The sequence below is a fragment of the Macaca thibetana genome, chromosome 19 (assembly GCF_024542745.1).
Source record: "Macaca thibetana thibetana isolate TM-01 chromosome 19, ASM2454274v1, whole genome shotgun sequence".
Lineage (NCBI taxonomy): Eukaryota > Metazoa > Chordata > Mammalia > Primates > Cercopithecidae > Macaca > Macaca thibetana.
Window position 1 is genome coordinate 20,734,285 of NC_065596.1, and position 27,497 is coordinate 20,761,781.

At 57.1% G+C, this 27,497-nt stretch overlaps 1 protein-coding gene across 6 annotated transcripts in view; it reads right to left on the reverse strand.

The window, feature by feature from the left end:
• NFIC (nuclear factor I C) overlaps positions 1-27,497 on the reverse strand; it is a 113,641-nt gene that overhangs the window by 11,160 nt on the left and 74,984 nt on the right. For 2 of the 6 annotated variants that reach the window (XM_050770430.1, XM_050770429.1), the window contains exons 4-10: positions 26,981-27,055; positions 26,168-26,291; positions 25,374-25,498; positions 9,791-9,916; positions 6,257-6,441; positions 5,025-5,178; positions 2,059-2,144 (exon numbers count right to left, since the gene is read on the reverse strand). In XM_050770430.1, coding sequence (XP_050626387.1) covers positions 2,059-2,144; positions 5,025-5,178; positions 6,257-6,441; positions 9,791-9,916; positions 25,374-25,498; positions 26,168-26,291; positions 26,981-27,055 — 875 coding nt within the window. Of the gene's footprint in view, positions 1-2,058; positions 2,145-4,596; positions 5,179-6,256; positions 6,442-9,790; positions 9,917-25,373; positions 25,499-26,167; positions 26,292-26,980; positions 27,056-27,497 lie in introns of those variants that run through there. The other 4 variants (XM_050770428.1, XM_050770427.1, XM_050770431.1 and 1 more) reach the window with 3 other exon arrangements.

Below are 27,497 nucleotides of genomic sequence, written 5' to 3' on the forward strand. Positions count from 1 at the left end.
ATCGGAGGTCTCTCACATTCCAGCTATTTCCCACATCGCCTCCCCCCAACAACATTGCCTATGCTGAGACCCCTGCCAGTGCCCCCCCCACCCACCCCATTCCGCCAGCCCTGTTCCCATTCCTTCTGGGTTCCCAGAGGGGTCCAGCCAGTCAAGAGAGGGATGCTAAGAAAGATGCCGCCCTTGCCTGCCTCAGTTTCCCTCCCCTCCCAGGCTCGAGCGGGGTGGGGCTGGAGCCAGCGCAGTCTGAGAAGGGTCCCGGGCCCTGGCAGGACTGCCCGGTCAGAGTTTCATCCAAGGCAGAGGCTGGGGAAGGGTTAAGCGGGCGGCCTCCTCCCGCCGCAGCTTTTATTAGCTTTGGGTTCTGAACCACTTAAGACATTCCCAGCCTCCGGCAGGGAGAGATGCGGGGTGGGGGTGGCAGAGGTAACGCCTGGCTCCATCAGCACCGGGCGAGGGAGAGGGTGGTCGGTCATAGGTGGCCCAAATCCCAAAGCGAGGAGTCCTGGATGTCTGCTCGCAGGGGGCCCTGACCAAGCCACTCCCCTCACCGGGGCTCTGTGGGTGCAAGGCAGGGTGCTTAATGTTTAGGGGGTGTGGGGAAGTCTGAACCTATCTGTGCCCTTTCTATCCCCCAGTGCCCTTCAAAGGCTCCTGGTGTGGGTACCCAAGGCCAGAGGAAGAGACAGAGGTTCAGAGCAGCGCTGGGCTGCAGCCCTGGCTCCTGACCCAGGATTCCCTACACCCACGGCATGCGGGTCTCCTCTGAACTCAGAAGCAGCTTCAATCCCTGCTTCCTCTCTGGCTGGTTTTGTGGAGCCTGGGAGGAGAGGGAGGGGCCGCCTACAGGCGTCCTGGGCACCCAGCACAGGGAGGGAGGGGGAATGCCATGTCCCCTCCCCCACCCCATCCGCTCAGCCAGGACAGCCCCGCAGGGTCCCGGGGAGGCCCCCTGACCCTTGCCTGTGCGCTCTGCATCAGGAAACCTCCCGCAGTGGCCGGAAGATTTGAACACGGCCCCTGGGGACCCCACACATCTCCACGCTCTGCAGTTCTTTGGCTGCTGGGTAGACCATAGCTCGTTTCTCTCGGCGTCTGGACCTCCCAGGCCTGCGGCAGCCGCCCCTACATCCTCCAACCCTCTCCCCAACAGAAACCGGGGAGACAGCAGAGGCTCAAAGGTCCGGCTGCTCACCCACAACCCGAAGACGCGCTCACACACTCCTGGCCTGCACAGAGCCTCTTGCGGGGGTGGGGGGTGAGGGACACCTGGGCCTGGGGCTAAGGCTGCCCTCCCACGCCCCTACTCCCTAGACTGCTATGCAGCCTCAGGCAATTCACTTCCCCTCTCTGAACCTCCTCTGTCCACCGCCTGCCTGCCCGACTGCCTTCTGGGGGTGGTAGGACCCCGGCCACGCTCACTCAGCCGCAGCCGCCTGATCATGAATGTCAGCATGGACACGAACGCCGGCCCCTGCCCCATCTTGTCTGTTCTACTGACGAAGCCCCTCTGCCCCCACCCCTCACACTGGCTTTGATGTGGGCTGGAGCCTGGGGTGGGGGCTCAGATGCTGTCCTGGGAGGCCCCACGCCCCGCCATGGGCTGCCTCGGTTTCCCCGGCTGGTCCCTCTAGGCCTCAGTGTGGATGGGGGATGGAGGCTGGGGGCGGGGGGTGATGCGCTGTGTGACCCTGGGCAGATCCCCTTGTCTCTCTGGGCCTTAGTTTTCCCATCTGTGCAATGGGAAGCAAATGGTAACGACACTGGTCCCATAGCTCTACCATGATGGTACCACGATGGTCTCCAGGAGACGCCCCTGGGGACCCCACAGGCTGAGTCTGGGGCCACACCCCATCCCCCCAGGACCAAGGTGGAGGGAAATTTGGCCTCAGGGAGAGACCAGGCGGGGGCTCGAGGCCCGGGTGGGGTGTGGGAGGCTGGCGCCCCTGTGCCGGGGGTGTGGCGTGGGACCCAGCAGGCCCTCCTCGCCCTGAGCCCCCCGGGCCGGCCCCACTGCCCTGCCCCTCCCGACCCCCCAGCCGGCCTCTCGGCCCCTACCTGTGCCTGATAAATGCCCGCAGGATCCCTTGGTCCTAATCCCACAAAGGAACGGTTTGCAGGGGACGTGTCGGGCGGAGAGTAGGCTGCAGGGAGGAGAGAGACCGAGAGCCCATTAGCGAGGGGTTGCGGGAGCCGGGGCAGCCCTGGCCCCAGAGATGGTGGCCACCGCCAGGCGTCACGCAGCCGTGCCTCCGCACCCGGTGCCTGGGGCCTCCGAGCCTGCCGCCCTCCCTCGGCTGAACCGAGCCCCGCTGAAAGGCCCGAGGTCCTTGGGAGGCGGGGATCCTGACTCGAGGGGCCCGGGGATCACGGCTGACATCGCCCAGGTGGGCAGGGTGTCTGCTGAGAGGGAAGGCAGGATGGCTCCGTAATGCACAAAACCGCCCGTGAATTATTCAGGGTGTGCCGTGCCTGCCCGGTCCTGCCACTGAGGGCTGCCTCCGCGCGGGGTGCATGAATTATTGAGGGCGTTTTATTAATCTTCCTCTCGGAGAGGGCAGAGGGCGGGCTGGGTGTGTGCATACATACATGTGTGCATATTTATATTTCAGTCTCAGCGATTATATTTTGTCGGCGTGTGAGTAACTCACGGCCTGGTGCTACAGCGGGGATGGGGGCCTCAGACAGGCCGGGACCCAGGTAGGGGGAGAAGCAGCTGTAACAGGTGGGGTCCCCAAGTTGTCCTGGCTGGGGCTTGGGGGAGCTGGAGGCAGTGAGGCTCAGGGGGAGAAGCAGGAGTAGATTTGCAGTTAAGAGCCCCCGTGCAGAGAAAGGGGGGTGGAATCCATGCCTATCCTGCATTTATTAAGTGTCTACTGTATGCCAGGCATTGGGCATAATCCCATTGAGCCCTGAGTGTACCCTACGCAGCATCCTGCATCTATTAAGTGTCTATTGTATGCTAGGCACTGGGCATAATCCCATTGAGCCCTGAGTGGATACTACACAGTATCCTGCATCCATTAAGTGTCTACTGTATACCAGGCTCTGGGCATAATCCCACCGAGCCCTGAGTGGGTCCTACACAGTATCCTGCATCTATTAAGTGTCTACTGTATACCAGGGTCTGGGCACAATCCCGCCAAACCCTGACTGGGTCCTATGCAGGATCCTGCATTTATTAAGTGTCTATTGTATGCGAGGCACTGGGCATAATCCCATTGAGCCCTGAGTGGATACTACACAGTATCCTGCATCCATTAAGTGTCTACTGTATACCAGGCTCTGGGCACAATCCCACCGAACCCTGAGTGGATCCTCTGCAGGATCCTGCATTTATTAAGTGTCTATTGCATACCAGGCTCTGGGCATGATCCCACTGAGCCCTGAGTGGATCCTATGCAGTCAATGCTCCCATTTCACAGATGAGCAGGCAGGGACGGCGGGCAAGAATGACCACAGCTGCCTGACACCACGCAGCGTCAGGCGCCACAAGGAACGTCCTCCCTGCCTCCCTGACCCACGTCACAGGCTTGTTTCCCACTGCCCTGGGAATTGAGCACCAAGGCGAACCCATTTTGCAGCTGAGAAAACTGAGGCTCAGAGAGGGGAAGACACCTGCCTGAGGTCACACAGGGAGAGAGCTGCAGAGGTGGGATTCCAGCCCAGGGTGGATTTGGGGCCGATCTCCTCCAGCCAGTGCTCAGAAGAAGCCGTTTTTTTTTTTTTTTTTTTTTTTTTTTTTTTTTTTGAGATGGAGTCTCGCTCTGTCACCCAGGCTGGAGTGCAGTGACGCGATCTCGGCTCACTGCAAGCTCCACCTCCCGGGTTTACGCCATTCTCCTGCCTCAGCCTCCCGAGTAGCTGGGACTACAGGCGCCCGCCACCTCGCCCGGCTAGGTTTTTTTGTATTTTTTAGTAGAGACGGGGTTTCACCGTGTTAGCCAGGATGGTCTCCATCTCCTGACCTCGTGATCCACCCGCCTAGGCCTCCCAAAGTGCTGGGATTACAGACGTGAGCCACCGCGCCCGGCCAAAGAAGCCGGTTTTTATGGGCAGGCAGCCCGGGTTCTGGCAGGCAGTGGGGCCGGGGGGAGGAACGCCGGGGCAGGGGGAAGAGGAGCTGAGGGCGCACAGAAGGAACCATGGCCACCAACTGCTTGGGTGGGGTGGGGTGGGGGGGTCTCATTTGGAGAGTGAGGGACAGAGATGCTCAAAAAGGGGGGTGAGGGGCAGATGGAGTCCATGGGGAGAGGTCTCTGGGTTCTGAGATGTCTGGCGCCCTGTGAGGGTGGGTGACCCACCCAAGCCTGCATGGGGGTCACGGGACAGTCTGGGGATAGAGCCACTGGGGACGAACAGGGTGGACCTCAGGACGAGGATGCCAGGACCGAGGGGCCATCCAGCGGCCACCCAGAACCACATCCAGAGGGCGGAAAAGTCTAGAAGGTGCAGTGGCCAGCAACCCAGGGGCTTCTGGGTCAGGTGGACAGGCAAAGAGGGTCCCATCTAAAGGTGTGCTCCAGTCCAGATCACCCAAAGGAACTGCGCCTGGCGTAGCTCCTTCCTCCCCAAGAAGCCAGAACTCTGGAAATGTTTATGTAAAACGTCCTGATTTTAAAATGATAACAACTGTTCTCCTTTTCCACAAAAGACCAGTCTGGGGGTGGAGTCTGGCCCTCGGGCCACCACTGTGAGATCCATGTCCACTGTCAGCTGCATGACACACCAGGGAGCATTTCTGATGGCCCATGGTGGGCACCGGGGTCCCCCAGGCGACTCGGCGAAGGGGACAGACCCTGGACTCTCATCCTGGCCCGTGGCTTGGTCCGGTCAGCCCCTAAGGCTGCCTCAGCCCTACATGGGCCCAACCATGTGGCCCCGGGCTGTTTTCCGGAGACCCACCAAACTCGCCAGGCCCCGCAGGGTCGGGCCTGACCTCTGACCTGGCAGTGGGGCTGGGGAGGGGACAGGCCCCCCTGCGGACATCCGCCCCACCAGGGCACCACTTCCCGCGTGCTTACAAGGCGAGGTCGGCGACGTGGCTCCTCCCTCGGAGGTGGTGGCGGGTTTGGTGGCAGGGGGGAGCGCCAGCCGTGGCAGCCCCGGGGGCGGAGGTGCCAGCATCTGAGCAGAAAGGCAGTGGCTGGGCATTTTGAGCTGACCACTTCCATTTAACTGGGGGAACAGAGAGACACGTGGTTAAGGGGTGGGCTCCCCCTCTACCTCGGGCTGCTGGCGCCGGCCGCCCCCGGCTCTGTGCACGGCCCCGGGCGGGATGGCAGGCTGGGGGAGCCAGAGCGTGGGTGTGACCATGGCGGGTTTGGTGGGTCTGAGGACGGCCGGAGGTGGAGGGGCCTAGGGACGCCCGCTTACTGGTGTCATTCAAAGCCCGGCACTGCTGGGGCCACGCTCACTGCATCTCCTCCGTAAATCCCCTGCACGCCAACTCGACTGAGTTCCTTCCAAACAGTGCCACTGCCTCCTAACAGCAGGGTCTCTGCGTTTTTCCTAATTCATTACGAGCACGCCATCATCCGCCATCATCCACGGCCCGGCCCGTGGTTCTAAAGTCCGAAAAGCTCTGAACACCCAAAGCTTCCTGTGGAGTCTGGCAAACGCTGTCTCGCTTGAACTGAGTTTGGTGGGTTTTTTGCAATCAATTTCTTCCTGCCCCCCGCCCCAAATCTTTTTTCCTTTTTGAGACAGGGTCTCGCTCTGTCACCCAGGCTGGGGTGCAGTGGCACAATCAGAGCTCACTGCAGCCTCGACTTCCCAGGTTCAAGTGATCCTCCCACCTCAGCCTCCTGAGTAGCTGGGACTACAGGCGCCCGCCACCACGCCTGGCTAATTTTGAAGTATTTTTTTTTTTGTGGAAACAGGGTCACGCTATGCGCCCAGGCTGGCCTTGAACTCTGGGCTTATGCAGTCCTCCCACCTTGGCCTCCTAAAGCGCTGGGATCACAGGCCTGAGCCGCTATGCCCAGTCCCTCCCTGCCTTGTGTTAACACGAGTACCACTCACGCAGTTGCTGGGACCTGTGGGTGCTACCCAGACGTGTCTGAAACCCTGGCATCCGAAAGCATCTCAATTCTGACCCAATCCAGCTACTTCCCAGCACGACAGAGGAGGGGACTTCAGAGCCGAGTCCCCAAGACCCTTCAGAGCAGAAGTTGTGCCTTCGTGTGAGCACGTGGCCCCCCGGAGGTCACCCAGAGCTGCCAGGAGAGGCCCCAATGCGCCCCGCCCGACTCACCGGTCCAGGTTGCTGGCTGGCTGGGTCGCAGGCCAGCGAGACAAGATCTTTGAGCGGGTCCTGGGGGTTGAGATGAGGTGGGTAGCGGATGGCCGTGTGGGGGAAGTAGGTGGAGGCCGTCTGGGGCAGGATGGACGTCGTAGGGAAATGCAGAGCGGAGGACGGGTGGGGGCTCCGGGTGATCCCTGCGGAGACAGTGGGAAGCGGGGGTTACTTGGGGGCTCCATCCGGTCTGCTCTGTGACCGTGTGACTGTGTGTCTGCGGGTGTGATTCCTGCCTGCATCTCAGTGCGTTTAATAACAACCAAAAAAAACCCCAGCCGCACTGACCACATTTACACCCAAATTCCCTGACTCCCACGGCAACCCCAATGGGGCTGTGATATTATCCTGTGTTTTAATTTAATCTTTTAGTTTTGCAGATGTGTAGGGGTCTTGCTATGTTGCCCAGACGGGTCTTGAACTCCTAGGCTCAAGCAATCCTCCCTCCTCGGCCTCCCAAAGTGCGGGGATTACAGGTGTAAGCCACCGAGCCTGGGTTTTTTCTTTTTTTTTGAGACAGTCTTGCTCTGTCGCCAAGGCTGGAGTGCAGTGGTATGACCTCAGCTCACTGCAACCTCCACCTCCTGGGTTTAAGCAATTATGCTTCAGTCTCCCCAGTAACTGGGATTACAGGCACACACCACCACGCCCGGCTAACTTTTGTATTTTTAGTAGAGATGGGGTTTCACTGTGTTGGCCAGGCTGGTCTCGAACTCCTGACCTCTGGTGATCTGCCCACTTCGGCCTCCCAAAGTGCTGGGATTACAGGTGTGAGCCACCGTGCCCGGCCCCATCTTTTTTTTTTTAACAGAGGATGACAGGGTGGCCTTCAGGGGATGTGTCACCTGCCTGAGGCCACACAGTATCAGGTGGCAGTCCCGGAATTTGAACCCAGCCCATCTGGCTCCATGGTCTATACTATAAACCTGGGGTTGGTAAGCTCTTTCTGCAAATGGCTGAATAGTGATTTTTTTCTTTTTAAGAGATAGAATCTCACTTTGTCACCCAGGCTGGAGTGCAGAGGCATGATCATGGCTCACTGCAGCCTCGACCTTCTGACTTCAGGTGATCCTCCTGCCTCAGCCTCCCGAGTAGCAGGGACATGTGCCACCACGCCTGGCTAATTTTTTGTATTTTTAGTAGAGATGAGGTTTCATCATGTTGTCCAAGCTGGTCTCACAACTCCTGGACTCAAGCAATCCACCTGTCTCAGCCTCCCAAAGTGCTGGGATTACAGGCATGAGCCACTGTGCCCGGCCTAAATCCAGCATGTAAACCCCGTCTCCATCAGCCATCACTCCTCACCCCCTCCCCCAGCCCCAGCACCCACACATCCCCTTCCTGCCTCTGTGGCTGGGTCTGTCCTGGACATTTCATAGAAATGGGATCACACGCTGTGTGGCCTTTTGTGTCTGGCTTCTCTCACTGAGCGTGACGTCCTCAAGGTGGCCTGCGTCAGAGCCTCGTGCCTTTTCATGGCTGAGTCATATTCTATTGTGATGCCTGCCTTTTCCTCTTTCTAAACAGTTCAGTGATTTTTAGTATTTTCACTATTTATAGCAGTCACTCCCCCGTCTCCCTAGCCTCTGGCCAGATAGTAAATATTTTTGGCTTTTGGCCACGTGGTCTCTGCTGTTATTACTCAGCTCTGCTGAGGCAGGGTAGGAGCTGCCACGGGACATATACAAAGATGTGGTCGTGGCTGTGTGCCAATAAAACTTTATTCATAAGAACAGGCAGCCGGGGGGCTGGCGTTTGCTGACCCCTGGGCCAAATGACTGCTTTGATTTGGGTCTGCCTCTCTGTGTGCATGACTGCGTAAAGAACTAAATATTTTATCACTAGAACGTGGGGTAGTAAGCAATATTTGAGGCTTCCTACAATTGGTCCCGCTTAATCCCAATGGCAACCATGGGAGGTGATTTTTTGTTTGTTTTGTTTTGTTTTTTTGAGATGGGAGTCTTGCTCTGTTGCCCAGGCTGGGGTTCAGTGCGCACGATCTTGGCTCACTGCAGCCTCTGCCTCCCAGGTTCAAGAAATTCTTGGGCCTCAGCCTCCTGAGTAGCTGGGATCACAGGCATGCATCACCACACCAAGCTAATTTTCATATTTTAGTAGAGACAAGGTTTCACCATGCTGTCCAGGCTGTTCTTGAACTCTGATCTCAGGTGATCTGCCTTTCTTGGCATCCCAAAGTGCTGAGATTAGAGGCGTGAACCACCGTGCCTGGCCGAGGTGGAGATGCCTCTCTTTTTTTCTGAGACAGAGTCTCGCTCTGTCACCCAGGCTGGAGTGCAGTGGCGCGATCTCGGCTCACTGCAAGCTCCGCCTCCCGGGTTCCCGCCATTCTCCTGCCTCAGCCTCCCGAGTAGCTGGGACTACAGGCACCCGCCAACCACACTCAGCTAATTTTTTGTATTTTTAGTAGAGATGGGGTTTCACTGTGTTAGGCAGGATGGTCTCCATCTCCTGACCACTTGATCCACCCGCCTAGGCCTCCCAAAGTGCTGGGATTACAGGCGTTAGCCACCGTGCCTGGCCTTGTTTTTTTTTTTTTTTTTTTTGAGACAGGGTCTTGCTCTATTGCCCAGGCTGGAGAGCAATGGCGTGACCTCGGCTCGCTGCAACCTCTGCCTCCTGGGTTCAAGTGATTCTCCTGCCTCAGCCTCCCAAGTAGCTCGGACTACAGGTGCACACCACCATGCTCGGCTAATTTTTGTATTTTTGGTAGACATGGGGGTTTCACCATGTTGGACAGGCTGGTCTCGAACTCCTGACCTTGTGATCCACCTGCCTCGGGCTCCCAAGGTGCTGGGATTACAGTCGTGAGCCACCGAGCCTAGCCTTCTTTTTTTTTTTTTTTTGAGATGGAATCTTACTCTGTCACCCAGGTTGGAATGTAGTGGCACGATCTCCGCTCACTGCAACCTCCGCCTCCCGGGTTCAAGCAGTTCTCCTGCCTCAGCCTCCCAAGTAGCTGGGACTACTGGTGCGTGCCACTATGCCTGGCTAATTTTTGTATTTTTAGTAGAGACGGGGTTTCACCACGTTGGACAGGCTGGTCTCGAACCCCTGACCTCGTGATCCACCTGCCTCGGCCTCCCAAAGTGCTGGGATGACAGGCGTGAGCCACTGCGCCGGGCCTCGTTGGCAGCTTCTGATCCTGCCTGTCCATCAGTGTCTGGGGTTGGAATGCGGGGATTAGATTGAGACAGGGGGTGAGGGGAGTGAGGTGAAGGGTAAGCCCCGGGTTGCAGCCTCTTCTTATACAAAGGGGGAAACTGAGGCCCAAAGAGACTGAGTCCAACCTCTCAGCTGGGCTGGGACAAGGCCCCGGGCGCTGTCCACTACGGCACCTCTGTGGTTTTCTGCCCACCTAGAAGGCTACAGCAATACGACTCATGGTCAGACATCCAGTGGGACTTCTCTGGCTGTGAGAGGCCTGAGCGCAGGGCCCGCTGCCCCTCCCTGCCAGGGGCCCGTGGCGCTCACCGCTGTGCACGGCGATGACAGGCCGGTGGTGCTGGGTGAAGCTGGAGAGGCGGGGAGAGTCCTGGGGGGACGGGCTGTTGAATGGTGACTTGTCCATCTCTGTCTTCTTCACCGGGGACGAGATGCCTGTGGAGGGGATGGGACGAGAGAGTCACAGGCTGGTCACACCCCAGGAGCCCTGGACCTTCCCCAAAGCCAGCCTCCGAAGGGATAGGAAGCCTCATCACCCTGCCTTCTCTTCCCCTAGAATCCTGAAGGGGAGAGGCTGTGAGCCCATTACACGGAGGAGTAAACGGAGGCTCAGAGCAGAGAAGGGGCTGGCCAAGGCGGCACGGCCAGGGGATGGAGAGCTGGGTACCAGCACGTGCCCCTGGGCCTCGCTCCCACCTGTTGCCTACTCTCCTTCCAGAGAAATGGGAAGGCTCCCGACTGCCCCATCACCTAGAAGTCACCCGAGCCCTAGAGAAGGCGCAGGGAGGGCAGAGACAGTCAGGTCCGAAGCCCAGTTAGACCCTGACTGGCTAAGTGTGTGCAGACAAGCCCCAGCTCAGCTCTGCCTTCCTTCATCCACACGGGAGGAAGGAATGGAGCCTCCCGGGATCTGAAATGAGGTGCATCCACCCTCTGCAGTGCCTTGCTGGCGTCACTCTGCAGACAGGGGCCTTACTACCCCCCAGGCTGCCTGGGACAGAAGCCGGGACAGCCCCCAACTCAGCAGCTCAGCCCCTCGCACCCTCCTCAGTGAATCAACAAATGAAGAAACAGATGGAGGCCGGGCACGGGGGCTCACGCTTGTAATCCCAGTGCTTTGGGAGGCTGAGGTGGGCAGATCACTTGAGGCCAGGAGTTCAAGATCAGCCTGGCCAACATGGTGAAACCCTGTCTCCACTAAAAATACAAAATTAGGTGGGCGTGGTGGCGGGTGCCTGTAATCCCAGCTACTTGGGAGGCTGAGGCAGGAAAATTGCTTGAACCTGGGAGGCGGAGGTTACAGTGAGCCCAGATCACGCCATTACACTCCAGCCAGGGCTACAGAGCCAGACTCTGTCTCAAACACAGAAAAAACAGATGGACAGCCAGGCGCGGTGGCTCATGCCTGTAATCCCAGCACTTTGGGAGGCCGAGGTGGGCGGATCACGAGGTCAGGAGTTCGAAACCACCCTGGCCAACATGGTGAAACCCTGTCTCTACTAAAAATACAAAAATTAGCCGGGTGTGAGGTGGGCACCTGTAATTCCAGCTATGCAGGAGGCTGAGGCAGGAGAATCGCTTGACCTGAGGAGGCAGAGGCTACAGTGGGCCGAGATCGCGCCATTGCACTCCAGCCCAGGCAACAAGAACGAAACTGTGAAACTCCGTCTCAAAAACAAACAAGCAAGCAAACCAACCAAAAACTGATGGATGGACTCAGATAGGCTCACCCACCAAACGCTGGCTTCCCTCCCGCTCCAGGCACCCCCCTGGAAAGCCCCTGGGTGTGGGGGAAGCAGGTGGTCCATGGTTCAAACCCCGGCTGGCCATGGGGCTGTGCAACCTGGGGTGAGCCGCCACATCCACCCCTTTTCATAAAACAGGGGATTCTGTAAAGCTCTGGCATTTCCATCGGGAGCAGTGTGGGAGTGGCAGCTGTGAGGACTGCGCCAGGGGTGCCTGTGTGGGTGAAGCCCACGGCCGTCTCGGATCCCTGGGCATGAGGGCATTCTCTGAGGATGCCTTCAGCCCAGCTTTCCGAGGGAACGTCAGCCACCCAGCTCGAAAAATGTTAGTTACTGCAGGAGCCACTGCTGCTGCTATTTGGGGTGAGTGGGGAGATGTCAGGGTGCCCCTTGACACTTGCACCCTGTCTTTAAAATGAAGTGGGAACACAGAGTCCCAAAGAGGGCCATTTTGGGTATTTCCTGGAGGCTGGGGTGGAGTCCCGGCTCTGGAGCGGACATGCCTGGCCTTCTGGGGCGGTGTCTTTTTTTTTTTTTTTTTTTTGAGATAGAGTCTTTTTTTTTTTTTTTTTTTTTGAGACGGAGTCTCGCTCTGCCACCCAGGCTGGAGTGCAGTGGCTGGATCTCAGCTCACTGCAAGCTCCGCCTCCCGGGTTCACGCCATTCTCCTGCCTCAGCCTCCCGAGTAGCTGGGACTACAGGCGCCCGCCACCTCGCCCGGCTAGTTTTTTGTAGTTTTTAGTAGAGACGGGGTTTCACAGTGTCAGCCAGGATGGTCTCGATCTCTTGACCTCGTGATCCGCCCGTCTAGGCCTCCCAAAGTGCTGGGATTACAGGCTTGAGCCACCGCGCCCGGCCGAGATAGAGTCTTGCTCTGTCACCCTGTCTGGAGTGCAATGGCGTGATCTCGGACCACTGCAAGCTCCGCCTCCCAGGTTCAAGCAATTCTCCTGCCTCAGCCTCCTGAGTAGCTGGGATTACGGGCGCCTGCCACCACGCCTGGGTCATTTTTGTATTTTTAGTAGAGACGGGGTTTCACCATATTGGCCAGGCTGGTCTCCAACTCCTAGCCTCAGGTGATCCGCCCACCTTGGCCTCCCAAAGTGCTGGGATTACAGGCATGAGCCACTGCGTCCGGCCAATTTATTTGTCACCCAGGCTGGAGTGCAGGGGCACGACCACAGCTCACTGCAGCCTCAACTTCCTGGGCTTAAGTGATCCTCCCACCTCAGCCTCCCAGGTAGGTGGGACCGCAGCCATGCACCATCATGCCCAGGAAATATTTTTTTTAGAGACGAGGTCTTGCTATGTTGCCCAGGCTGGTCTCAAACTCCTGGCCTCAAGCGATCCCCTTGCCTTGGTCTCTCAAAGTGCTGGGATTACAGGCGTGAGCCACAGCACCTGGCCCCAGGGAAGCTTTTTCAAGTGAGGGCTAAGGATCACATCTCGCCTGAAAAATGCAGTGTCCTGGGCCCTACCCTATCCCTGGAAATGGAATCTCAGGGAGGCGTGCCCTGGAGAGCCACAGTTTTAGAAAGGATTTTTACATTTCTTTGAAGGTAAAACATATCTACTGAGACCATCCAAACAGGGTGATGAGTTTAGCATCCCTTCGACCTGGCCCTTGGAGTTCCTTACCTCCAGGGTGTCTCAGGTGGGCACTGCGGACACTGGGGCCGGATCGCTTTCTGGGGTGGGGCTCTCCTAGGCACTGCAGGGTGCTGAGCAGTGTCCCTGGCCACCACCCATTTCATGCCAGGAGCACCCCCCAGTTGTAACAACCACAGATGTCCCCAGACATCACCAAAAGTACCCTGGGGAAGAATCACCTGTGGGTGAGACCTTCTGGGTTAGGGGATCCCATGGACCCTCCATGAGACTGTGTCCCATGATCCTCTGCCCTGCTGAGGTCCCAGGAGGCTGCACACACTGAAATCCACACCGAGTGAGGAGGGAGAGAAGAGGTGAACCCCAGGAGCTGGGGTCCCCCTGGTTTCTACCGTCTGCCCTGTCAGGAGCTTCTCCTGGTGTCTGGTGTGAGCAGTGACATAACTCAGTATTTCCAAATAATTCGCACAGGATTTCTCAGTCTCGACACTGCTGATGCGGGCCAGATCGGTCTCTGTGGAGGGCTGTCCTGGGCACTGCAGGGTGCTGAGCAGCATCCTTGGCCTTCACCCACTCCACGCCAGGAGCACCCCTCAGCGGTGACAACCATAGATGTCCCCAAATGTGACCTGGTGTCCCCGGGTGATGCCCTGATGAGAAACGGTGAGGGTGTCACCGTGTTTTGGGTCTCCTGCTGACGGTTCCACAGGTACCTCCAGGCATCTGTGTGGCACAGCCCCTTCCCAGCCCTGTCCCCACCTCCTCTGTCCTCCCAGCATCGCTGTATCCTTCCCCGAATGGGGTTACCACTCAGGGAACTTCTGTCCTCTCTGATGGCTGCAGCCCAGAGGGAGCCCAGATCCAGGACCCAGCCGGGGGGACACGCGGCTCTTCATCTACTTTTGTCGCTATGGAACCAGCTGTCCCACGGCCCTGCACACATCATGCTGTGAGGAGTGAAGGTGTCGCCGGGACACATCCCAGAAGCAGGTCAGCAGTTTGCGGGGACCCGGGAACACCCGGCTCTGGAGGAGACTGGCACCCAGGACACCCACACGGGGGGCAGGAAGGATGACGCCTCCACTCATGCCCAGTCTGTGAACACTCACGGGGGAACACTCCGGAGGCCCTGGGCATGGAGGCTGAGCCATCCAGAGAGGCCCCACTGCCCAGTGGGATGCCATGAAGTCTGTGACCAAGCTGGGCCCCAGCAGCCAGGCCTGGGCTTTTCTAGGGCAGGAGGATGTGGCAGGAATGAGAGTGGCCTGGAGGCAGGGAGGCCGGGCTGGTCCTGTCGGCATGTATGTGTGGGTATGTATGCCTGTGCACGTGTGCATGCGAATACATACATGTGCATGCATGTATGTGTGTATGCCTGCACGCATGTGCATAGATGCACGTATGCGTGCACGTCTGTGTACATGTGTGTACACATGTGAGCGTTTGTGCACGTGTGCATGCCTGCATGTGTATGCCTGCACATGCACGTTCATGTCTGTGTATGTGTGCATGCCTGTGTGTGCACATACATGTATGCATGCGTGCATGTCTGTGCATGTGTCTATGCATGTGAATGCGCATATGCGTGTGCAATGTGCATGTGAATACATGCACACGTGTGTGCCCGCACCTGCATGTTCATGTCCATGTGTGCGTGCATGCATGCACACACATGTACACGTGTGTGCAAGCATGCACGCATACATATGTGTGCATGCCTTGCACAGGTGCGTGCATATATGAATGAGCATGCACGTGTGTGTGCAAGCGTGTATGAGTGTGTGTAGGGGCTGGCAGCTCCCTGCAGGCGCGGGCCACGGCGGGAATGAGGTTAGGGTTGTCAGACGCTCACTTAGGAGGATTTCCTAGAACAGCTTGTCCTGGATGGAAATAGTCTGGCTCAGACTCCACCCCCCGCCGCCACATCCCTGCAGACACTGCTAGAGCTTCCTGAGATGGGGCCAGCGGGAGCCAGGGCAGGGCAGGAAGGAGGGGGGAGCGCAGCCCAGGCACTGCGAGAAAGAATAACCCAGCATGCTCCCGGCAGGCTCTGCAGACACTGACTCTGCACCCTGCCTCCAAGCATCCTCCGTCTGTCCAGCAGGCATGCCTGGGACCCCGGTGGGACCTCCCTGTTCAGCCAGCGGGCCTGTGCGTCCCCCACCCATCTCAGTGGCCATCTTTCCTCTCAGGGAACACATCCGTATGCCCCGCCCCGCATCCTGCATGCCCCGTCTGAGAATATTGACTGTAGGGAGCACGCAGGCCCGCGGGCTCCCCCGTCGGAGCTTCTTCATGTCTGTTTAACACACGCGCCCATCTGACCTCCTCTCTGTATTTAACGAAAGGCCCTCATCACCCCTGTCAGGGCAGCCATCTGTGTGCTCAACAAACAAGCCCATCTCCCACTGAAATGCCTGCCCCCCAAGGGGGCCAAGGCCCACTCTTGCTGGGCCTCTAGGGTCTGGGGTCAGCAGGGGGCCCTACGCAGGGCGCGTGGAGTGGACAGAAGCACCGACGCAGGTCATGAATCTGCTGAGGACAGCAGTGACCACTGGGCGTTGACAGTGCACCAAGGCCTCCTCTGGGCTCTGTAGACATTTGGGACTGGATCGTTCTCTGGGGACTGGATCGTTCTCTGGGGTGGGGCCATCCTGGGCACTGCAGGGTGCTGAGCGGTGTCCCTGGCCTCCCAGGTGTCCCTGGACCCACCCTCCATGCTAGGGCCACCCTGCAGTCGTGACAACCACAAACGTCCTCAGATGTCACCCAGTGTCCCCTGGGGGCAGGATCACCCCTAGGTAAAACCCCCTGGCTTAGAGGATTCCATGGACCCCCAAGAGACTCTGCGTCCCATGATCCTCGGCCCTGCTGAGGTCCCAGGAGGCTGCACATGTTGAAATCCACACCCTGAGTGGGAGGGAGAGAGGAGGTGAATCCCAGGAGCTGGGGGTCCCCTGGTTTACACCGTCTGCCCCACTGAGAGTTTATTCTGGTATGAGTGGGGGGCAGACCTTTTTTTTTTTTTTTTTTTTTTGAGACGGAGTCTCGCTCTGTCGCCCAGGCTGGAGTGCAGTGGCCGGATCTCAGCTCACTGCAAGCTCCGCCTCCCGGGTTCACGCCATTCTCCTGCCTCAGCCTCCCGAGTAGCTGGGACTACAGGCGCCCGCCACCTCGCCCGGCTAGTTTTTTGTATTTTTTAGTAGAGACGGGGTTTCACCGTGTTAGCCAGGATGGTCTCGATCTCCCGACCTCGTGATCCGCCCGTCTTGGCCTCCCAAAGTGCTGGGATTATAGGCTTGAGCCACCGCGCCCGGCCTTTTTTTTTTTTTTTGAGATGGAGTCTTGCTCTGTCACTCAGGCTGGGGTGCAGTGGCCGGATCTCAGCTCACTGCACAGACTTTTTTTTTTTAAGACAGGGTGTCACTCTGTTGCCCAGTCTGGAGCGCAGTGGGGCAACCATAGCTCACTGCAGCTTTGATCTCCTGGGCTCAAGAGATCCTCCCAACCTCAGCCTCTCCATAGCTGGGACCACAGGCACATACCACCACGTGCAGCCCATTTGGTATTTTTTTGTAGAGACAGGGTTTCCCTGTGTTCTCAAACTCTTGGGCTCAAGTGATCCTCCAGCCTTGGCCTCCCAAAGTGCTGGGATTACAGGCATGAGCCACCGTGCCCAGCCTCAGTTTTTTTTTTTTCACATTAATTAACACAGGTTTCTCAGCCTCAGCACCGTAGACATTGGGGCTGGCTCGTTCTCTGGGGAGGGGCTGTCCTGGGCACTGCTGGGTGCTGAGCAGCGTCCCTGGCCTCCACCCACTCCATGTCAAGAGCACCCCCAATTGTGACAACCACAGATGTCCCCAGACACCAGCCAGTGTCCCTGGGGGTGGGGCAGCACTGCCCTGGGTGAGGACCTTCTGTGAAGGCACTAGCCTCCTCGCATAATCTGGTCCTCACAGCTGCCCTGTGCAGAGCTTACAGGAGCTGCACCCATTTCACAGATGTGGAGGCTGAGGCCTGATGGGAGAAGTTACTCACCTAAAGCAATAGAACCAAGCGGGGGTGGAGGTGGAGTTGGAACCCAACTCTGTCCCTCCCCAGGCCACGCTCCAAAAGGGATGGGCAGGCCGGGCTCGGTGGCTTGGAGGATCACTTGAGGTCAGAAGTTCGAGACCAGCCTGGCCAACATGGTGAAACTCCATCTCTACTGAAAATACACAAATTAGCTGGGTGTGGTGGTGGGTGCCTGTAGTCCCAGTCCCAGCTATTTGCAAGGCTGAGGCAGGAGAATCGCTTGAATCTGGAAGGCAGAGGTTGCAGTGAGCTGAGATCATGCCACTGCACTCCGGCCTGGGCAACACAGCGAGATTCTGACTCAAAAAATAAAAGGGATGGGGGAAGCCCAGGGTGACAGAGGAGAGGAATGGATGGGGGCTGCCTGCCCTGCCCTGTGTAGTAACTGCCTGTGGATGGGGCCTGTGTCACCTTCAAGTGGGGGCTACACCAGCAGCAAAAACAAAGCACCGGGGGGCTGCTCGAAGACGCCTTCCCTCCACCCCACGCAGCCGGGTAAGCAGGGAGGCCTCGGGGGAGGCGGCCAGGAGAAAGGGCACTCCTGGCCCAGGCCCCAAGCGGGCAGAGCCTAGAGGCTGGAATGTGGGGCCTGGAGGCGTGCTGTGGGGGTCTTGCCTGGCAGGATCCACCCCAGGCCTTTGTGAGCCTCAGGGTGGGGGGCTGGCTGAGCACTGCCCGGAGAAAAGGCCCCAAGGCTGCCAGAGGAAGGGAGAACTGCTCTAATCAGCTTAACCCCCTTAATGAGCGGCTAATTGGGGACTGTCTAGACAGGAAGCTGGAAAGGCCGGGGAGGAGGAGGAGGAGGAGGAGGGGGAGGAAGCACAGGAGGAGGAGGAACATCCCAGGGTGGTGGCCAGGGGCCAAGGGCACCTTCGGGAGAGACCCTGCCCGCCTGGGTTCCTGTTTTGTGTCCTCCCTCTGCGGAAGCACCCAGCCTGGGACCACCTTGCAGGCTGCAGCAGTAAGCCTGAACCTTCCATGCCCCCGGCCCCTCTGGCCCTTCCCTTGGGCCCCCTGGCCCTTGCCTCGGTCCAGCAACGAGGTTACAGCTGGGAACCTCAGGAACCCCACTCCAGCCCAGGGGCCAGGCCTGTTCTGAGGCATCCTCCTTGGGACTTCAGAGGCTGCGAAATGTTTATCGATGCAGGCCACAGCGATGGGAAGAGGCCCAGGAAGCACTGGGCGTAAGCTCAGGGCTCTGCCCCTTCCTTGCTGTGGGACCTTTGGGCCTCAGTTTCCCCACTTGTCAACTGATGGCTGGGGCAGCCCAGATCTCAGTGTTGCCGGGGAGGGGAAATAACCCAGCTTAGGACATCGCAGATGTCCCATAAAACAAAGAGAGCGAGGTGCCCTGAGTGGGGCCGCTGGGAACGGCCACGTGGTTCTGTGTCCCTGTGCACCTGCTTCCTGCGGGGGTGACCTGGAGCGGGTGACGTCACCTCTCTGAGCCTCGGGGTTTCCTTCTGCAAAATGAGGAGCCTGCCAGTCCCCTCCGCAGGGCTGTCTGGGACTAAAATGTTGGGAAGGGACATAGAGCCAGCTGGGTGTGGTGGCTCACACCTGCCATCCCAGCACTTTGGGAAGCAGAGGCAGGAAGATCCCTTGAGCCCAGGAGTTTAAGACTAGCCTGAGCAACACAGGGAACCCTGTCTCTACAAAAAAAAAAAAAATGCAAAAAATAGCCAGGTGTGTTGGTGAGTGCCTGTAGTCCCAGCTACTTGGGAGGCTTGGAAGGAGGACAGCTTGAGCCCAGAGGGCGGAGATTGCACCACCGCACTCCATCCTGAGCGACACAGCAAGTCGCTATTTGGGGGCGGGGGGGAAGGCTGGGTGCAGTGGCTCACGCCTGTAATCCCAGCACTTTGGGAGATGAGACCGAGGCGGGTGGATCACCTGAGGTCAGGAGTTCCAGACCAGCCTGGCCAACATGGTGAAAACCCGCCTCTGCTAAAAACACAAAAATTAGCCGGTTGTGGTGGCGGGCGCCTGTAATCCCAGCTACTCGGGAGGCTGAGGCAGGAGAATCACTTGAACCTGGGAGGCGGAGGTTGCAGTGAGTCAAGATTGTGACACCGCACTCCAGCCTGGGCGACAGGCAGAGACCCTGTCTCAAAAAGAAAAAAAAAAAAAAGTGGCCCAGACCAGGGGTCACCCACCTTCTCCCTGCTCGGTTTAGGCCCTTTGCATATGCCACTGGCCATATATAGGGGAGACTCTGCCCTCAAAAGACGTTTGGCCAGATCTGGGGACATTTATGGTTGTCACCACTGGGGGGTGCTCCTGACACGGAGTGGGCGGAGGCCATGAACCCTGCACAGCACCCAACAGTGCCCAAGACGGCCCCGCCCCAGAGGATGATCTGGCCCCAAGCATCCACAGTGCAACTCCCGAAACCACGATTCTCCCTTCTGGGAATGCCCTCCCATCATTTTCCCTGCGGATAAATCCACTTAAATCATCCCGGTTGTAGCTTAGCCACGAATTAATAATAAACCCAGCTCTCACACCCCAAGTGCGTGCTTTACGTCCAGCCCTGGGCCATGGGTGTTAAAATTCTTCCAGTGTTTGGCCGGGCGTGGTGATTCACGCCTGTAATCCCAGAACTTTGGGAGGCCGAGGCTGGCGGATCACAAGGTCAGGAGATCGAGACCATCCTGGCCAACGTGGTGAAACCCCGTCTCTACTAAAAATACAAGTTAGCCGAGCATGGTGGTGGGCGCCTGTAGTCCCAGCTACTTGGGAGGCTGAGGCAGGAGAACGGCGTGAACCCAAGAGGCGGAGGTTGTGGTGAGCCAAGATCGCACAACTGCACTCCAGCCTGGGCGACAGAGTGAGACTCGGTCTCAAAAAAAAAAAAAAAAAAAAAAAAAATTCTTCTAGTGTTTTCTCTTCACTGCGATATCGAGCCAGAGTTTTCTGAGATGGAGTTTCGCTCTTGTGGCCCAGGCTGGAGTGCAGTGGCGCGATCTCGGCTCACTGCACCCTTCGCCTCCCAGGTTCAAGCCATTCTCCTGCCTCAGCCTCCCGAGTAGCTGGGATTATAGGCGCCCGCCACCACGCCTGGCTAATTTTTTGTATTTTTAGTAGAAACGGGGTTTCACCACATTGCCCAGGCTGGTCTCGAACTCCTGACCTCAAGTGATCTGCCTGCCTCGGCCTCCCAAAGTGCTGGGATTATAGGTGAGCCTTTTTTCTTTTTTTTTCCTTTTTCTTTTCTTCTTTTTTGTTTTGAGACAGGGTCTTTCTCTGTTGCCCTAGATGGAGTGCAGTGGCATGATGATAGCTCACGGAAGCTCTGACCTCCCGTCTCAAGCAATCCTCCCACCTCAGCCTCCCAAGTAGCTGGGACTACAGGTGTACGCCACTATGCCATGTTAATTTTTTTTTTTTTTAAGTAGAGTTGGGGTCTTGCCATGTTGCTAGGATTACAGTTGTAAGCCACTGCACCTGGCCATCAACCTGATCCTACAGCAGAGGAAACGGAGGGGCAGAGAGGTTAAGGAACCTGCCAAAAGTCACACAGCTGGAAATGCAGAGAAGCCAGTTGCCCGAGCTCCTCACTGCTGTCACCCTGATTCTCCTCCTCTGGGAAGTCTTCCCTTTTCTTCCAGGCTTTATCAGGGTCCCCCTGTGCCCCCTGACTGTCCTCTGTGCCTCCTCCTCTGGGCTGTAGTGACCTGGGTAAGAACCCATCTCCCTCCCTAGGCTGTTAGCCCCTGGAAGGTAGGGACAGGAGTGGGTTGGATCATCTCTGTGTCCCCAGGGCCTCAGGTAGGGCCAGCACACAGGAGGGCTTTACACGGAGGATGCAACCCTCAGGAGGGAGTGAGTTTGCCATCCCCTGAGGCAATCAAGTGGAAGCTGCAGGAGCACAGACCTCCTCTGACATTCCCTGCTCGCTCTCTGATTCCTGATCACACAGCAGAAGCTGGTGGAGGCTTCCTCTCTGTCCTCTCCCATTGCTATCCCGTCTTTCCCCAGTGGAAGGGGTTGCCGGCGAGCAGCCGGGAAGAAAAGTCCGACGGCGCTTCAGAGACTCTAACATTTCCTCTCTCTTGAAATGTTTTCTTTTTGAGTTTTCTCAGTTGAAAGCTAGATTCTTTATTTTTCACCTTTCTCCTCTCCTAAAATAGACTTAAAGCTATGAGTTTTCCTCTCAGGGATGCTTTGGCTCATCACAGAGGTGGTCTTTCACTTTAATTGGCGTGCGGTTTACATTCCAACAGCCTCATCAATTCCAGAGTTAATGAGAAGTGATGGCTGGGCCTGGTGTGTCTCACGCCTGTAATCCCAGCACCTTGGGAGGCTAGGACGGGCAGATCACTTGAGGTCCGCGGATCACTTGAGGTCAGGAGTTCAAGACCAGCCTGGCCAACATAGTGAAACTCCGTCTCTACTAAAAATACAAAAATTAGCTGGTTGTGGTGGTGCATGCCTGTAGTCCCAGCTACTCGGGAGGCTGAGTCAGAAGAATCACTTGAACCCAGGAGGTGGAGCCAAGATCGCACCATTGCACTCCAGCCTGGGTGACAAGAGTGAAACTCTGTCTCAAAAAAAAAAAAAAAAAAAAAAAAAAAACCAGAAGTGACTTTTTTTTTTTTTTTTGGAAACATAGTCTCGCTCTGTTGCCCAGGCTGGCGTGCACTGGCATGATCTCTCAAAACAAGCAAGACTCCATCTCAAAACAAAAACAACGAACAAACAAAAGAACCTCATAAATACTGAGGCAGGTCCCCTGAGAGATGGAGACTCTCTAGGGATGTTCCTGCTCTGGGAGCCCACACTGTGGGAGGGAGGGGCCTTCGCACCCGAAATGTCACAACCAGATGCGTCTGAGAGCCCCAGAAAGAGACAGGAATGTTATAAAGACACCGACAACGATGACCTCCCGTTTCCCGGGTATGTCGCCTGGGCCAGACGGTTGCTTCACACATGTCCTACCCCTTCCTCCTCCCGTAGTTCCTAAAGAACAATTATTCACATCACCCTCATCGTGAAGATGAAGAAACTGAGGCTTAGAGAAGTTAAATGACGTGCCCCAGGTTACATAGCACACAGAGCCAGATACGGGCAGGGCTGGGATGTGAACCCAGGTCTCTCCAATGCCTGAGTCTGACTTCTTGGTCCTAATGTTATACTGCTTCTAAAAATCCTACAGGTGGCCAGGTGCAGTGGCTCCCGCCTGTCATCCCAGCACTTTGGGAGGCCGAGGTGGGTGGATCACCTGAGGTCAGGAGTTTGAGACCAGCCTGGCCAACGTGGTGAAACACCGTCTCTACTAAAAAGATAAAGATTAGCCGGGCGTGGTGGTGCATGCCCGTAACCCCAGCGACTTGGGAGGCTGAGGCAGGAGAATCGCTTGAACCCGGGAGGCAGAGGTTACAGTGAGCTGAGATCTTGCCACTGCACTCCAGCCTGGGCGACAGAGCAAGACTCCATCTCAAAAAAAAAAAAAAAAAAAAAAAAAAAAAAAAAAAAAAAGAAAAGAAAAAGAGGGGCCCAGCATGATGGCTCACACCTGGAATCCCAACGCTTTGGGAGGACAAGGCGGGAGGATCACTTGAAGTCAGGAGTTCAAGACCAGCTTAGGCAACACAGTGAGACCCCCATCTCTACCAAAAAATTAAAAAAATTAACAGGGCATGGTGGTATGCACCTGTAATCCCAGATAGTTGGGAAGCTGAGGCAGGAGGATCACATGAGCCTGGGAGGTCGAGGCTGCAGTGAGCTGTGACTGTACCACTGCACTCCAACCTGAGTGACAGAGGAAGACCCTGTCTCAAATATAACAATAAACGAGGCCCCATGGGTACAGGGAGGAGAGAGAGGAAGAAGGGAGACAAAACAAATCTGGTTGGATGCAATGGCTCGTGCCTATAATCCCAGAACTTCAGGAGGCTGGGGTGGGAGAATCACCTGAGCCCAGGAGTCTGAGACCAGCCTGGGTGACAGAGTGAGACTCCATCTCTTAAAAAAAAAAAAAAAAAAAAAAAAGGAAAGGAAAAAAATTAGGCAGGAGGTGGGAGGATCGCTTAAGCCGGGGAAGTTGAGGCTGCAGTGCGCCATGATCGTGCTACCACACTCCAGCCTGGCTAGAGTGAGACTGTCTCAAAAACAAAGCCACAAATTTCCACATTTATCGGGTGCCTATGTGTTATGTGCCAGGCCTGTTTTATGGACATGAGATGCATTAATTCACTTAATTCCCATGACAACCCCAGGCAAGCAGTACTGCAGGTACTAACACACCCATTTTACAGATGAGGAAACCGGGTCCCTAAGTGGGCAGGGCGAGGGAGGCTCAGAAACCTTGAGTCACTAGGAGGCTGCAAGGGCTGAGCTACAGACCCCCGTAGGTGGACTACGGACCCCACGCATGTATCCACTGGGCTGCCCCCGGGGCCCTTGAGGATAAGGTACTGCACAGAGCAATGCTTGCAAAATTTAGGGGCACAAAGTCGGCTGAGAATCTGAGGATGGATGCCAGGGACACCCTCTTCAGCGTGACACAAGCCCACAGGCCATTTTGCACAGTTTCCTGAAAGTCACGGGTGCCGGCTGGCCAGAGAGCAGGACCTTAGAGCGAAAGTGATTCTTTTTTTTTTTTTTTGAGACGGAGTCTCGCTCTGTCGCCCAGGCTGGAGTGCAGTGGCCGGATCTCAGCTCACTGCAAGCTCCGCCTCCCGGGTTTATGCCATTCTCCTGCCTCAGCCTCCCGAGTAGCTGGGACTACGGGCGCCCGCCACCTCGCCCGGCTAGTTTTTTGTATTTTTTTTTAGTAGAGACGGGGTTTCACCGTGTTAGCCAGGATGGTCTCGATCTCCTGACCTCGTGATCCACCCGTCTCGGCCTCCCAAAGTGCTGGGATTACAGGCTTGAGCCACCGCGCCCGGCCCGAAAGTGATTCTTTAGATGAGAACTGTAGTGGAGATGCGGACCCCAAATAAGGGAAATCTTTAGAGAAAGCGCTTGGGGAGACAGGGAATACACATAATCCTAAGGAGCTGGCGTTCAATGGAAAAAAGACCCTGTGAAGCTGCTGACCCTAAAGAACAGGAACTCTATAAGAACGACACCCCAGGCCAGGCGTGGTGCCTCATGCCTGGAATCCCAGCACTCTGGGAGGCCTAGGCAGGCAGATCACTTGAGGTCGGGAGTTCAAGACCAGCCTGGCCCACAGGGTGAAACCCCGTCTCTACTAAAAATACAAAAATTAGCCGGGTGTGATGGCACACGCGCCTGTAATCCCTGCTACTCAGGAGGCTGAGGCAGGAGAATCGCTTGAACCCGGGAAGCAGAGATTGCAGTGAGCCGAGGTTGTGCCACTGCACTCCAGCCTGGGCAACAGACTGGGACTCCATCTCAAAAAAAAAAAAAAAAGGAGGCTGGGAGCGGTGGCTCACGTCTGTAATCCCAGCACTTTGGAGGCGGAGGCAGGTGAATTACCTGAGGTCAGGAGTTCGAGAACAGCCTGACCAACATGGAGAAACCTCGTCTCCACTAAAAATACAAAAAATTAGCCGGGCGTGGTGGTGCGTGCCTGTAATCCCAGTGGTGGTGCGTGCCTGTAATCTCAGTTACTTGGGAGGCTGAGGTAGGATAATTGCTTGAACCCGGGAGGCGGAGGTTGCAGTGAGCCGAGATTGCACCACTGCACTCCAGCCTGGGTAACAAGAGCGAAACAAGAAAGAAAAGAAAGAAAGAAAAGAAAAGAAAGAAAAGAAAGAAAGAGAGAGGGAAGGAAGGAAGGAAGGATGGAAGGAAGAAAGGAAGGAAGGAAGGAAGGAAGGAAGGAAGGAAAAAGAAAGAAAGAAAGAAAAAGAAAAGAAAAGAAAAGAAAAGAAAGGAAGAAAGACACTCCAGAGAGGACCCTTCTGAAGACAGAAAAGCAAGAGGATAAAATCTTCCTGGAAAAGGACGCCGTGGGAATGGAGACCCTACAGAAAAGAGACGAGTCTCCTACAGAACCACACGGAGAAAGATCCCATGGAGATGCGAACCTGGTTCAAAAAAAAAAAGTAACTTCAAGAAGGACCCCAATGAGAAGGGATCCAGCATCTCAGGATCTTCTAGCGGGGAAGAGGACAAACGGGTCCTTACAGAAGAGGGATTCTATGACAGATCCCAGGAGGAGACGCCCTGTTGATCAGAGTAACTACTAGTCCATCCTGCAGCTCGGGGACCCCACACAGATGTGGCTTTCAAGGATGGAGGGCAGGAAAGTCAGACGGAACAGTCTCTGCCCTCTCCAGCCTCAGCAGAACCAAAGAGATCCGAGAACGCGAGCCCGGACCGTACTTCCAGCCACGCGCAGCTCGATGCGACTACCATTCCCAGGAGGCCCCGCGGCTCCAGGCTGGCTTCCTGCCCTGCGGCGCCCGCGCAGTGGCTGCCGGAAGACGTAGTTCCCACCGCGGTAACTCCGACCGGAAGGCCGGCTCCGCCCCCGCCACCAGCCCTACCTCCTTCCATGTCCTCCGTCCAGTTGCGGCTGCTACTCGTGGGCGAGCTGGGCGAAGTGTAGTAATCGCCGCCGGGGCTCGTGTCCACGTCTTCCTCCATCGAGCCCGATTTGTGCCGCTTGCTCCTTATGGGCGAGGGAGGGGGAGAGGCTGGTTACCAGGGAGACGCGGGGGCGGGGGGCGCGGCCGCGGGCTTTGCTACTTCCGGTCCTTAAGTGGGCAGGGCGAGGGAGGTGGTCCCGCGAGACATCGCGGGAGCCGCGGGCGTTCAGCCCATTCCCAATGAACCCCTGTTCCAACCATTGCTTGGATGGGACACCCGGGCCAAGGCAGGGAGGGTCTCAGCAGAGGTCGGACACCAAGCTAGCATGGTGGAGACCAAAACCCAGGCAGCCTGGCTAATCCCCTGACCACCTGTAGTTCTCAGAACTGCCTGTTAGGGGTATGATCCCATTTTATGGATGGGGAAACTGAGGCACAATGTGACCCGCTCGAGGTCACACAGCATATCTCAGCAAGAGCCTGTGTCTGCATTCTCCGGGGGCGGGGGGGCGTCCTAAGGGCTGGCTGAGCCAGCAGGATTTGAGGCTGGGGGAGCCCACCGTGGGCTGTCAGGGCTAGGGGAAGAGGCACATGGGGCTGGCTGGGTTTTGAAGGATGAATAGGAGTTTCTCAGGCCAGGTGAATTGTGAAAAGAGGTATTCCAGGGAGAGGAATGAGTCGGCTCGGACCAGAGGGGATGGGCTGATGAATGGGGTTGTGAAATGCCCAGAGGTGGGGACTTGGGTACTTACCCACTGGAGGAGGTGCTGGGCAGCGTTCTTCTCAGGCCAGTGCTGGCTGGGTTCAGGTCGTATGCCAGGTGCCCCTGCAGCTCCCCCAGGGAGAAGTTGGGTCCTGTTCCGGTCACCACAGGTGCTGCAGAGGGTGAGAGAGGAGAGTGAGGCAGGAAGCAGTGTCCTGTGCTGTGGTTTGCTTTAGAGGTAGGGAAAGCCATTGGGTGCAGTCCAAAGGGGGACCCCCTTCCCATATTGGCCCAGTTCCTGGGTGGCTGAAACCAGTTTTATTCTATGGATCAGAGGACCAAGGTCATGGGGAGAGGTCAAGAGCACACTGTGAGGCAGAGGCATAGCCAGAGCTCGAGGCCAGGCTCTGTGGATCTGGACAGGGAGAGTGTCAGTCAGGGCTAAAGAAGGACAGCGCCCAGGACTTGCTGGGGTGGGATTCAGACAGTGTGGGATGGAATTCGCTGGGTCCCCAGCAGGTCAGCAGGGAAAGCAAGGGGACAGGAGGAGCGGGGGTGGGGGGGGTCCTCTGGGGTCTCCTGGGACAGGACAGTGGAGGCCCCAGGGAGGAGGAAGGATGCTGGGGCAGAAGGTTCCTTAGTTGCCATCCAGCATTTGGATTCTGTTTCCTGGGGAGGTGGGAGGGAGCCCTGACCTTGGGCTCTGGGAAGGGCCTGGCCCCCTCCCTTTCTAGGAACCTTGGCTTGATAACACAGTGGGTGTCTGGAAACGACAAGGAGTAGGGTGAGGGGGTGAGCTCCTTCCTCCCTGCGGCCTCCTCCCCTCTCCAGGACCCAGCTCTGGGCTGACAGGAACACTCACTCCGGGACACTTGGATAAGCTCGGTGACGCTGAACACGCCAGAGGTGACAAAGCTCTCCTGGAAGTCGGTCGTGTCTGGAACAGGAAGACAGTGGGGTCAGTGGGCTGAGCCGGGCCTATTTCCCTTCTCCACACTCCAGGGCTGCCTGGACTCCTGGGGCTGGCCCGAGCCTGGGTGTTCACGCTGTCTATCTCCTGCAGTGGGGGAATGACAGCTCCAGTCCGATGGGGAAGGCCCCGGTGGGGGGGGGGCCTTGTCCCGCATGGGCCTTCACACAGCCTTCATCTGGGTCCCCCATGCTGTGGAACACTGCCTTCAAGTGGACAGCAGGCCGGGCGTGGTGGCTCGCCTAGAATCCCAGCACCGTGGGAGGCCGAGGCAGGAGGATCGCTTGAGCTCAGGAGTTTAAGACCAGCCTGGGGAACACAGTGAGACGCCATCTCTACAAAAAGTATTAAAATTGGCCGGGCATGGTGGCTCAAGGGTGGATCATGAGGTCAGGAGATCGAGACCATC